Genomic DNA, 13590 nt, shown 5'->3' with positions numbered 1-13590 from the left:
ACTTGCCCGGTGCAGAATCGTGCTCAGATCCCAGCTGTGCGTTCCGGTCGGTGGCCCTCCCAGATAACTGGGTGTTTCTGACTTCTGCATCTAAGGACGCGATCAGTTCATTACCTAGCTCTAATTTTTTCCCTTGCAATTTGTTTGTTTCTAGACTAGCAGACAGAGAGAAGTAAAGGACTCCGAATAAACACGTCAAGAGCAGGTTTCTCCCAGGCTGCAGGGCAAAGCACAGGCAATGCAGCATGACAGCGTCCCACCCTGAATGATGGGTGGGGAAAACTCTTGATGCTACTTGCGAAATGCTTTCACTGCTGCCTGCTACACACTCCAGTGCAGGGAGAAAAATTGCAAAACCAGCAAATACATTGTTATTCCATTTTTGAAACATTTTTCCCCACCTCTCCTGAATGCTGCAGTTCCATCTGCCTTCTCATCTGCTTCTTTATGCAGAAGATGGTTCAGTTTGTTCTGGCCAGGGAAGGTAACAATCCTGCTATTCCAAAGCATAAAGCTTCTTGGGAAACCTCACAGGGAGACCAGGATCTGACCAAGCAGTGACGTGCAGCAACTATAAATCCCCGATAAATCCTTTGATAAGCTTGCCTAACTCTACCCCCTCCTTTTTTCTTTTTTTTTTTCTTTAAAAAAAAGAAAACACACCTTGAATGTGTCATCATAGCAAACGACAAATTTTGTCCTGAAATTCTTATGGGACAAAGCTCCCGCTAGAGCTGGGGGATTTTTGTCCAGGGGCAGCAGACAGCGCCCCTGCCTGTTAGAAGGGCACTGGGCTGCGGGAGAGCACATCTCGTGGCCAATACCACTCACGCAGACAACACATTTGGGAGAGAAACCTCTGCAACTTTCTCCCAGAGAAATTTGCTTAGGAATCTGCATACCGTCTCTTGTGCCACGGGATCACCAAAATGCATGCCTGGCATTGGTATCACAACAGACGTGACTGCTGCAGAAACCAAGCTGGGTGCGCCAGTGCAGCGCTGAGCCTGGTGGTGGCTGAGGGCAGCAGAGCCCTGGTGGCCCAGTAGCCACTGGTCCCCAGCTGTTCCGCATCAGGAACCGCTGTTAACTGCTTCAACAGCAGCAGAGATGCCAAATATTCCTCGGGCTGGGAGCTGAGCTGCTCCCAGAGATGTAGCTCACAAGCCCCAGCCCACAGTGAGGATGAGGAGCTGCTCGTCCTGCACCCACCCACCCAAGGGGCACCCCCAGCCTGGCCGGATCCTGCCGGCAGATTTCCTCCCCGTGGAGGCAGTGGCACAGTGTCCTGGTGTGCTTCTGCATCTTGTCCAGCATCTGGACCCCCCGACTGTCTGCCAACAGCAGACCCAGGCACAAAGCAGATGGGAATGAAGCCCCTCAGGGTCTCCTCTGCTGATGGTGTGATCCTGGCTCCTCTTACTGCCTTTTCTTAGCCTTGCTTTCCTTAGGCTCTGGGTACCATCTCCAAAGCTGTCTGCAGGTGTGGTGGGCAGCACACCAGACTGTGGCAGTGGCTTCAAGCCCGGTGCTGAACAGATCCCATTTCTGGGTGCCATGGGGGTGTCAGCCTGTGCTGAGACCTCTCCTGCCATGACTGTGCTGCTGTGGGCGCCCAGCTGAGCCCACTCAAAGCACCCCCGGGCCTGTCCGTATAAATTGGGGCCACCTCTGCACCTTCAGAGGGACCTGTCCTCGGGCAGAGCTCCTGTGCTCCCACGGCTTTGGGAGCTGCTGGCCATGCACGACTTGCATCGTCAGCACGGTGACAAACGTCCCTGCAGGTCTTCCGAGCTCAACAGCACCTGGCTCAAACTAACCGTGACCGGTGGCCTAAGGCAGAGAGGTTTGCATCCCACCATTTGCTGCATCCCACTGCGATCTCTGTGTGGATGGGACCGGGGACTTCAGCCCTGCAGGCTGCACGTCAGACAAGGGAACAGTGCAGCTATGGGCTGGGGTCCTGCTGTGCTGCCCCCAGGGGCAGGGAGGCGTGCATCCCTCTGGAGCAGCCCCACTGACTTCTCTGTTACCTACACCGCTAATAATTACTCATTACAAAGCTACTTACAGCGATGCTATGAACAAGGCACGCCGCAGTGGGAATAATCAGAAAATAATCTTTAATAATGGGTAAGTCAAAGGTTTTACCCAGAACTGTTGACCAATCCAGAGAGAGCTGACAACAGCAATTTTAGGAAGCCCTTTGTATAATTTCTTTTGCTCTAATATTTGAACACCAGTATCTCATAAGGTTGGGAAGAAAACTCAGAAGCAAAACCTTGAGATTTCCAATAAGATACAAAACCAGACAAAAGCAGTAAGTCAGGAATAATAATTTTTAAGAGCTGCGGGTGGGACCGGGTAGATGACATACCTCCTTGCTATGTCATTTACAGCCACTGATAAAGGCAGTTTGAGCTGCAGGTGCTGTGAAGCAGTGACATGGACATGGATTGCCTATGACATCCTTTAAATTTCAGAAGCATTAAGAGTAAGCAACTTTCCTGGCCCTCTACCGGGTCATTGCCCTGAAATGTCTGAACTTGCCTCTGCATCTCAAAGGCCTTTGGGACTTCACAGAAACATTCACAGCACCAGGAGAGAAGTTCAGCAATCTTTACTTCAAAAATAGATTTGCTTTATCTTCTTTTCCCTGTCTTACAATCCGGGAATTACAGAAGGGAAATATTTTCAGAATGCCTAGAACCTGCGTGGATTTCAAGTAAGTTCAAATAAAGTTAACCCAAGCTGGAGGCTCATATTGGATGTGTGTAAACCCTTAACACACTTCTGGAAGAAACAAAATGGAGGAGGTTCCTCGGTGCGGCTGGGGAGCCTGATGTCTGTTAGGCTTGTTAGGCAGATTTAGGCTTGAGGTTATAAGTTCCAGCGTGCCAATGGCGCTTGGGACTCATCGCCCCTGAGTGCAGCTGTCTGCCTGGCAGGTGGCTGCTCCGACCCAGCTCCCGGTGGCAGGAGCTCGGCATCCAGAGGGGCTGATTCATCCTGACCTGACAGATCTCCCCGACAGAGGAGATGAATCACCTCCTCGTACCTCTCTCTTTGTTGGCTATGGGAGGAGTCTAGACAACTTGTTAGGACAAAATGGCTGATTTTCAGATAGACGAGGTTTTGTAAGACTCATTTCACTGTGAATCCTTCATGAATCCCAGTCCCATTTTCTAAAGTAGCCCAGGTCCTGAAGACCAAAAATTTCCGGAATGCAAGGCTGGTAAGACAATTAGGCTTGGAGAAAGACCTTCCCCGACCATAAATGCAGGAGAGCCCTTCAGAGAAAAGCCATGAGCCGTACAAGTCCGTGGTGAACCAGAAGTGACTGAACTGCTCCGTGCAGTGTCCTCTGTGGTGTCTAACAGAGGCATCTATTAGACCTTCATAATCCTCATGCAAGCCAACACAGCAACATCAGTGCTGGACTGAAATCCCCAGCAGCCAGTTGGCATTTCTAACTAGCTTGCATTTGTCCTGCTGCTCTAATGATCGGGAAGGAGACCAGGAATTAACAAAATTAAACAATAGCACTGACACCAGCAGCACTGACTGCAGTGCCGTGCTGCCAGCGCTGTAGCATGAGCTGGAGGGGCAACTGCGGAGCCACGGCTTCGTTCCTCTCTCCTTAACAAAAGACCAGCCAGAAACCACCAGATGGCTGGAACAGAACAGTTTTGCTTAGACAAAGCACAACATGCTTCTTTCCGGAGCCACAACAGACGAACAGCAATAAATCATGGAAACAAATCAGCACAACCATGAAGCTCAGGGGTTCCACCTCTGGCTCAGGATGCCCCTTAGCTGCAAACTGCTGGGGGCCAAGAAAACGCTTTGGGAAGCACCACTGCCTGCTTGCCCTGCTTAGACCCTTCTGCAGGGGTCCATCACCACCTTCGTGATGGAAACAGGATGCTCAGCTAGGTGGACCCCGCGCTCTGACCCATTACTGCCACTCGTTTGGCCTTACACCAGCCAGAAATATCACTGTCTGGCATTTAAACATCTCAGCAAAAGACTTTGAAACAGACAGACAGTTGACATTGAGTTGACAGACAGTGTAAATAAGAAATTCAAAGACATGCCCTTGCTCCCAGCCCACCTACTGAACATGCAGCAAGCATCAAACCTAGCAAGAGACTTTATCGCTGCCTTGAGGAAAGCATGCTACAGCATGGCCATTAAAAGAGACGACAGACGAATCTTTCTGAAGCTGAGGAATGCAGATGCTGTGAACAGGCAGAGGATCCGGCAGCTAACAGGAAAAGCTTCACTCCTCTGTCTCTGTGCTTGAAGCCAACATAAGCACCTTTCCTGGTTCAAACCTTTGAAGGTTGACAGGGAGCTGCTTTACAGTCCCACAGCTGTTGAAAGGAGCCCTTTCTTTTTCCTGTATTCAAATCCCAGATCTGTGAATTGCGCTTTTTACTTTATAGCTGATGAAAACCAAGGAAGAACAGAATACAGGTGGAAGAACAGAATCCTAGGTGGAGGGGGAACACAAGCACACGCAGTCCTGGTAGACTTTGGAGTGGTTTGGAGTGCTTCCCCGTACACCAGGAGTCTGTCACCCAGGTCATTCTGCGGGATGTGTTCACTCAGTTTGCACAAAGACAAGTACAATCTTACAAGTGCTTTTTCTGGCAATCTGTAATATAATATTTTCAGTAGAAAACAGAATGGGAGAAGTGAAGTACCTCTTTTCTAAGTTCAGAGAGTATCTAAAATGAGACTGAAGCAGCGTTTAGGTGGGAACAGCAAATGATGCAAATTCCCTGATGATCCCCAACCAACTGCTTTGATTTTGTTCACATAATGTTTGGTGCATGGAAATAAAAATGGCAATTGTTCGAAGTGAGCAATGGATGTGCTCCAAGCTTTAACTGAGGTGGGACAATCTGAAGCTATGACCTTCAGACAGCAACAGACATTTTGTGCTGTTGGGATACTAATCTATGAGACCAAATTAAATCTTGTTCACAGTAAAATCGCCAGCCACATATGACATCGACATAAGGTCCTTGTTGCCCCTTGATTCCATCTACTGATCCTCTCCCACTGCATGGAGCTACTTGCTAAAATAGCCATGCACAAGCTCTCTCCGGCAAGTTTCCGAAGTGCTGTGACCTTGCCACATGACTTCTCCTGCTAGAGGCTGCTTTCCGTGCAGGTTACCTCAAGAGCATGCCACAGTTCCCAGATAAAAGAGTAGCTTACCGGATACCCCCAGTTGCTGTTTCCTGTTTGGGTTTTGGCGTAATAGCTGCCTCGGGATGTCCCATAGCCATAACCATCAGCTAAACAGTCGTACATGGAACCTGTAAATGGACAAAGCACCGTCAGTAGGAGAAAGTGGTCCCAGTGGGTGCACCTTTAAAGCATAGCACTCTTTTTTTCTTTTTTTTTTTTTTTTTTCCAGTGAGTTTACATTCTTTCAAATTGTCAGCAAAGAATAACAGAGTTAGAAAACTTAACAGGGATGTAGGAAAGAAAGTCAGTAAGTCACGCTCTTGCTATTGCAGGCAACTCAAAGAAGATGTTTATTCAGAAGAGCCCCTAGAAAATCCAACCCTCAGACTGCGAGCAACACCCTAAGGTCTTCACCACAAAAGACCATAATAAAAAAATAAAAATAGTGTCATAAAATCCACAAGTGGACAAGAGCAGATTGGGCCAAAGACTTGGCTGATATCTTGGGTCTTTGCTATATGTGAGGAATGGGGTGATATTTTGTGCCGCTCATCCTGGAAGCTCTGAACCTGAAACTCACCCCCCTTACTCTGACTTGAAGGTAACTAAAATTCGTCTCTTCTCTGAAGATAAAGCCCACCCCAACCCTTTTGCCAGTCTGGCTGGGGACAAAATGCTTTCCTGGTCTGAAGACTAATAACAAGATCAACACGAATAGTGTGAGCAAGGCTTGCTAAATTCAGTAAGTTGTAAATAACAAATGGGCTTGGTAAATGATGATCACATCTATTTAACACCCGAGGATCTAAAATAGTCAAGTACTAAAAAAAAACAAATAGCATTGCCTTTAATTTCCATCACCAGTCTCTGAAAGTTTACTCTGTTTATACTTTGTTTTCCTGAAAATATATGAAGTTCCATCATTATGAACTCAGGGCTGCTTTCATCACTACGAGAAAAAAAAAAGAACGACTCATTCTCTTTCCAAGCTGCAATTCCCTTAACACCCTTCAGATGGTCCAAAAGAGTTTAAGGTCATTTAAATTTCATTTTCAAAAGTGCTCAATAATTGTGGCATCCCAAGTCCCGTTACGAGGAAGTGCAAACCCTACACCCCAATTAACTTCCAGGGAAAGCTCTGAATGTCTAACAAACTGCAAAATCAGGACTTACCTGTCTCAAGTTATGCACCTAAACTGGTGGGTAATGTCAGAAATATCCTAATCTCTGATGGTTTGATAAGACTCATCTCTTAGATAAACTGGATAAACTCTACCACAAAGGCCCCGAAGCCACTCAGGTCTTCTACAGCCACCGATCCTTGGAATATGCCTCATTTATTGCCTTGCCTGAGGCATCCAGAACCTGTTATGTTGATTTGGTACGTGGCTAAAAATTCTTGCATTTTCTCAGGAAGATCGTCCCCATAGATGCAGTATAAGTAATGAGATTTTCTTTCTATTGTCAACAAGAGAGGAGCAGCACTGCACGGATGGCAGCATCTGCAGAACGCCACTGAATGCAGAATAAGCAACAGCAGAGAGGGTTCACAAGCATATGCTTGTGCAGAAAAACTACAGGATCTCGTTTTCCATAAAATGTATAGACTCAGTGAGCATTGTTCCAAGATGCCTATTTCTCCAGCACTGATTGCTTCATATACATTAAGCTTCACAGGACTTGTGTTTAAGTGTGAAGGAAATAGCCATCGACCTGAGAAGGGAGGTACAATTCAGGGGCAGAATTCACCTACTGCTTACCTACCCTGTAGTTTCCCATGAACCTCCAGAGGAGGAGATTACTACTGGGCTTCAGCAGAAGCAAGGCAGGGCTTGAGATGATAAGTTTGTGCCAGGTGATACGAGTTCTGAGTGCAATCCCATAACAGTTTCCTGGGAATTACTTCTCACAATCATTCTCTTGTTCTGTGCAAACAGAATGTGTCTGCAGGCTGGAATTTCCTGATGCTGTTTGTGAGTCAACAGCACCCTTAAATGGAAGAAAGTGATTTTGGGTGTGACTCATGGGTTAACCTGACCAGTCCCCCCGGGACCATGCTTTTTTTCTCAGCATCCATTCCTGTCAAGCACAGCACTAAAGGCTTGGGGGTTGAGCAAGGAAATGCCAAAAAATAAACCAGTTCAGGCACACGTAATTTTCATTGTAAAGTCACCATTCAGTGGACAAATTCAAGAGGCCAGGAGTTTCATGCAGGTCTATGTTCTTCAGTTGTTGAAGAGTAGCCTTCACCTCCAAGAACTTGCACATAAGAGGTTGTAAATATATAATTATACAAAGCCTCAAACGTTCAAGGCATTTCGAAGCTGCCTTGCTGGTTGGAGAAGGTGTTCCTGCCACCCCAGCACCGCGCTCTGCTGCTTGGAGAGCTCAGTATGAAGGCCAGGAAGAACCTAGGGATTTTATGTTGGAGGCGGCTGAAGAAAACATCAGCTTTGTTTTGTCCTCTAAGTTTACACAGTTCTCTGCCTGACTCATCCTGAGAGGCAGCTTGGCTGTGTATAACCACCCTTAGGGGAGAGGAGGATATTCTGCTGTTCAGCCACCGCATGGGTAAAGACCATACAGGATGGCCACAGGTCCGTCTGAGACCCTGGGGTAAAACAGACTGTCTCCATAAATTAAACTAAACTAAACTATACCGAAACAAAACAAAACAAAACATAAAAAATCACTTTGGCAGGGGGTGGACTTGCTCACTGGGGCAATGATGAAGTTCCTGACACTGTTTCCTAGCTATGCCTGTGTCCCATTTGTTGGCATCCAAGCTGCTGCTTAGCTCTCTGAAGCACCCACTTGCACTTGCACAGACACAGAGTCGATTAAAACCACTGCATTAATGGTAAATAACAGGTGGGACAGAGGCAGAAAAAACATGGAGGAGACTCGCTCACTGAAGCACAGCCTCCCAACAGTGGGGCAGAAAATACCTGAGGGCCGCTCAGGCTCTGGCTGGGCCTCTCTCCCACCCCCAAATTGCCATTGCCCCACAGCATTTCCTTCAAAACTTGGTCAATAAATCCCATTAACTTCGGTGGGAAAGCTCACGACTGTAAAAGCTAAGTACCACAGATAAGGATTGCAAAAGCTTTTGCTTAATTGCTGTGAGCACCACTACATGCCAGCCTTGCCCTCCTCCTCCTCTCACTGTTATCAATCCTCCTCTGTTATCAATCATTGCAGAGCAAAGTAAGAGCTGATATAACACAATATGCCTGAGCTTTATGTCCCTCTTAATCAGTTATTTACATTCTTCAAAGGCAACTCTGCAGCACTTAAAGCTAGGAGGCTGATGGCTAGAAGAGTTATGTCACAAGTGCCATTTTTCAAGCATGACAGTAGAAGACTTCAGCCGGACACATAAAGCTAACAGGGAGTTTTGTGGCAATGGAGGCATATTAATAAATATTAATCTGTGGCAGGGAAAGGCAAGACAAGAACCCGTCACCGGTAGCGCAGGCTAGACAAGTCAAATAATAAACCATGCACAGCCTTAAAACAATGAGGATGATTAAACACAGGAAAAAAGTAGTAAGAGAAGAGGGCCTGTGGGAAGCCCAAAGCAGGATGCCTGCTAGGAGAGAAGTGTTGGTGAAATCCCAGCAGCTGAGAGCCGTGCAGGGATGACCAGGCTGCATTTCTGCCTCCTGGCCTTTGAGCAGAAGGGACGTCCCTTTCTATACTCAATAACCTGAAAGGTTTGTGGAGGAGCTTTCACTGACCCATCTCCTCCTAGGGGAAGGTTACAGAAGTCAAAACATTGACTGTCCGCAATGCCCTCCGTGCACATCGGAGTAATTCCCCCATTAGATGTTGGTGGGACTTCCCTCAACCATAGCCAGCCTCTGCCTTGTGGCTCAGCCGCGACACCGGTGGATACAACACTCAGTCTGGGTTTCCTCAGATCTCTGCTCGCTGCTGCACCTCGCCAGCCCGTGACGAGGCGCTGGCAAAGCTTTTCTTTAGCCAGAGGACTTGGGAGATCAGCGCTGATGGCCAGGAGGAACTGGTTCAGCTCGGCCTTTTCTCCTGCCACCGCTCCATGTCTTGTGCATGACACCAGGATCTTCAGACAGCGGCCTCACTGCCTTGATCCGCTGCACTCCAATTAACCAACTGTTTTTTGGGAGATGTCAATAGCAGGACATTGAGGGAACATCTGCTCCCTCTAAAGAGACACCAGTTATGGTTCACAATCCCATCCCTGCTGTGTGCAGGTGGGGTACATGCCCATGTCCGCATCCTACGTACACGGGTGCAGGCATTTGGGATGCTGGGGGAAGCCCTGCTCTGCTCTTCAGCTCCTGCTCAAGCCACGTATCAACATGCAGGGACTGACAGCTGGACCTGGGTCGATACAGAAGGAACAGCACTCGAACACTTATCAAGGGGCTTTAAAAATTACCCAGCTTGTGCTGCCTTTGAGGAGCATCTCAGAGAAATCATACCGGGATGCACGTGGCAGATGTCCACCCCAACAGACCCTCAGCCTGCTTGCAGGAGACATTCATGCATCTCACTAGGTCTGCTCAGCTGCCCTCAGGACCGACAGCAGTAAAAACCAATATGATACAATGCTGCCCCTTGAAAGTTCAGCTTGACCCTCTCAGGCTCCCACCCAGGAGAAAAGATGGAGAATAAATGGGAACTCCTTGCCCTTCTGGGAGTCCCTCCAGCAGCGCATGGAAGAAGCAGTTCCCAGGGCAAACCACCCGTGCCCGTCAAAAAGGGGCACCAGGACCTCGGTGCTGCCCAGCCTCCCCGCAGTGGGAACGGGGCAGCCTCAGCCCCGTGTTTGGAGGCAGCTGCTGGGAGCTGGATGTGACTCAGCTTCCCTGGGACGCAGAAACCAGAGTTGCACATTTCCACGCAATTCCCATTCCCAGACATTCCCAAAAGTGTCTGGAGGAGGGGTTTAGCTTGAGCTTGTCGAGCAGAGACGGGCAGCTTGGGAATTTGCTTTTCTTTATTTCTTTCCCAGAGGTTTCACCTGGGCTCCTCTCCAAGCAGAATAATCCCCCTCTGCCTCCCTTCCTTCCTGCCCATGGGCAGCAGTGGGAGACGTCCCCCTGCCTGCTTCCCCTTGGAATAACCCTCTGCTGCAAAGGGAGGCTGGTGGTGCCCCATTCCCCTCCAGAGCCTCTCATCTCGTCCTGGGCTGTATTTTGTTTGGTCAGGTCTGGCGCCATAACACTGTAAGCAATAAACCCTCCTGAGGGAGGTGGGGATTTGTATCTCCCATCGCCTGCCATTTTGGTGGCAGAAGAAAGCTCTCCTCTCCCCGTTCCCCACCCACCCACAGGAGTCCATGTCCCCAAACGTGCAAAAAAGAGAGAGAAAGCAGAGATTTTGGATCACTGCACACACGCCTTTCCCATGAAGCTTCTCTATTCCCTCTATCGCAGCAATTACGATGCACGCATCCAGGAGGGCTCCTACGGGAATGCCACCTCCACTCCTTCCCAGCGCCTCTTGGCAAACCAGCCCCAAACATGTCTGGACCGTGCCACCCCACCAGCGCTGGAGTCTGCCTCCAGATCCAGCTCAGAAAAGCTGCCACCGAGTTGTAGTCCCCGAACGAGCCATCAGAGACCAGCCCAGCTCACCCGGCTTCCCTGCAAACACCTCCACGCACACTGCACTCCCCAGGCACACTGAAGGACTCAGTCCCAGCCCCAGCAGCCCCCATCCCCCAGAGCCTCAGGCTTTGCTCTTCCCATTAAGCCCGGCCAGAGCAGCGAGCTTGCTGCAGCTGCTGGTGAAAGCACCACCAAGAGCCGGGAGGTTTTGTGTTGTGGTTACTGTGCCCATCTGGTTTTGCAGCTCCTGTCTGGGGAAAGCTGGGTTGCCCTCCAAGTCAGCTTCCTCCAGACGCAAGGACAGAGAAGAAAACAATTTGCCGAGCCTCAAGCCAAAGAGGAAGGTGTTCCTATAGGAAACCTGGATCCAGGACTCAGCTGAGGACTTGCACAAACCACGTGGAGGTGGAGCAGCTGGATGCCTGCACCCTGCTCTACCCCTCTGCAAAACGGAGGGGACTGTGAAGCGTCCCCACTGCACCGCTGAGGTAAGGAAGGGGCATTTCTCATCCTCTCACCCCCTTCCTGCCACTCACACCGGGACATCCCTGAGGCTCAGCCTTCAAATGGGGGACACGTTAGGAGCTCTGGAGGCAAAGCCTGAGCTGCCAGAGCTCAGGTCCATGCCCTGTGCGTAGCAGAGCTGCCTGCTCCCTGCCTGCCGCAGAGCTGCCAGCCCCACGGCACGGTGGAGCTGTGATGATGGTGGCGTTGGCTGCCTGCAGGAGGGGATGAGTTTGGAGGAGAAGCCCTCCTAGGGGACACTTGCGGAGGAGAGGTTCACAAAGCTTTTAGGCAGCTTCAAGGCCAGGGAGCAAATGGCTAGCAGCACGGCACAGACACAGCCCAGAGCCCCAGGGATGGACTCGCTGCACCAGTGCCGTGCCTTGTCATAACGCCTCCATCCTGTGTAAGAGACCCCGGCATCCCCTGTCCCAGGTACCCTGTTAGAGATGCAAGCCGCTCTGACCCCATGAACAAAACCCCACAAAAGCTCACAGCAGGGGCACCCCACAGCACCTGCACCGGTCTCAAAGGGGACCCCTTGCTGTCCACCGCACGGTGGGACATTACCTCGGTTGGAGTGTCCCACACTCGACGACACCGACGACTTCTGCTTCTGCCGCTTCACCGTCATCATCACTTGCTCTTGGACCCGCTGTTTCCCCGTGCCCTTAGTTTTCAGCTTGTGATCCGAGGGCAGGGCCAGCGTGGAGCTGGCCTGGTCTTGGAAGCACTCATATGCCAACGCTGTCTTCAGTGGAGAGTGAATCATGGCTGCACACCGCGGGGCTGGGGGGAGAGGGGGCTGCACTGCACCTGACCGCGCACGACACGAGGCGACAGCGAACGCGTCTCGTTCTGGCGTTAATCTCCCGAGCCCCTCCTTGCCATACGTCCCCCAGCCGAGGGTGTCTCAGGGCTCCTGCTCCCGGCTCGGCTCCCCGCCGTGTGAGCAGGCACACCCTCTGCCAGACTGGATATACAGCCCTGCCTGCACACACCCACGCGCTCCCCGCTGCCGCCGCTCGCTCGCGGCCCCCGCGCTGCCGCTGCAGGGCACGCGGCTCTGCTGCCCTCGTCCCAGCTCTGCCCCAAACTGGGGGGGTCCCAGCAGGGAGAGGGGAAGGGTGGGTGGGCGTTGGACACTGCTGCACCCCCTCGCAATGGGGCCATGGATATGGGGCTGTGCGTCTCACTGGGAAACGGTGCTCATAGGCTGGAGGAGCTCCCGTGCAGCCCACTTAACTTGTTTTGCGTTATTTCTCTTAGTTTAAGATGGATCGAAATGGTGTCCCAGTGCCAAGAGCCTGCGGACAGCCCTGATAGCAAGAGGCAGCATTGCACACACCATGGGTCAGAGGTACAACACTGCCCGCCATGCCCGGTCCCACAGGGGTCCAGCCACCGCCATGGCCACACAGAGATGCTCCCATCTCCCTCAGTCCAGCTCTCCCTGTCCAAAAACTTCATCTGCCTGCACAGGTTGCAAGTCTGCTAAGCCCAGGGCTGCAGGGGTGTCTGTGTAGCACCTAACATGGGGGTCGTGGATCCTTTGGCAGCAGCAGTATAAAATCCATGTATAAATCAGGACAGGCACCAGGCAAAGCTTTGGGGCAACCTCTGCAAGTGGCTTGGGGTAGCATGGAAGAAGCGAGGACTTTTAGCAAGAAGACTACAAGAGAACCTGGCTAAGTGAGAAGTCACACGCTGGGTTTTGACTCTGAAGGCGAGGTTTCTCTCTGCCAAGCCAGGCTGCAGCGAGTCCTTTGCAGAGAACCAGACCCCTCGGTGCTGGGGAGCTCAGTTTCAGGTCACAGCCAGTGCTGACAAAGCTCCTGCCGAGCCACTAGAGGCTGATAGAGGAGGAGAGGCACAAACCCCATCAGCAGGGAAGCCAAGGGGAGGGCGCCCTGGACAGTGGCTTCCTGGGATCCCTTGGCACCAGGTCCTGGGCATGGGACAAGGACACACGGCTGGAGAAGCAGCTTCCTCTGCACTGCTAGACAGAGTCCCAAAACTCTCCACAGTGGGGAGGACTTGGGGGGGGGGTTCCTCCACCCCTTGAAGGACCAGTGCCTGGGGTCTAGCTGACCTTAGACCTGGTGCTGGCAGCTCACAGATGCTGGGTCCCTCCTCGAAAGCAGCAGGAGGACACTGAACACACTTTATTTCATTCCCATTCATCAGGTTTTGTGTTTCCCTGGTGGTTTGTGAACACGCAGGTGGCCACAGCAATGCCGCAATTTGGTTTTCATGGGAACAAGAGCACTATCAGAAAGCACAGGGC

General features: G+C 50.9%; 1 protein-coding gene across 1 annotated transcript in view; it reads right to left on the bottom strand.

The window, feature by feature from the left end:
* The window catches only part of PKP1 (plakophilin 1), a 44800-nt gene extending 32725 nt beyond the window's left edge, over nt 1-12075 (bottom strand). Inside the window, exons 1-2 of the mRNA XM_035561443.1 lie at nt 11874-12075; nt 5230-5330 (exon numbers count right to left, since the gene is read on the bottom strand). Coding sequence (XP_035417336.1) covers nt 5230-5330; nt 11874-12075 — 303 coding nt within the window. The remainder of the gene's footprint in view (nt 1-5229; nt 5331-11873) is intronic.
* Between the last annotated feature and the right edge of the window lie 1515 nt (nt 12076-13590).

The sequence above is a fragment of the Cygnus atratus genome, chromosome 24 (genome assembly GCF_013377495.2).
Source record: "Cygnus atratus isolate AKBS03 ecotype Queensland, Australia chromosome 24, CAtr_DNAZoo_HiC_assembly, whole genome shotgun sequence".
Lineage (NCBI taxonomy): Eukaryota > Metazoa > Chordata > Aves > Anseriformes > Anatidae > Cygnus > Cygnus atratus.
The sequence above is the reverse complement of the archived record's forward strand: the minus strand, read 5'-3'. Positions and strand labels throughout refer to the sequence as shown.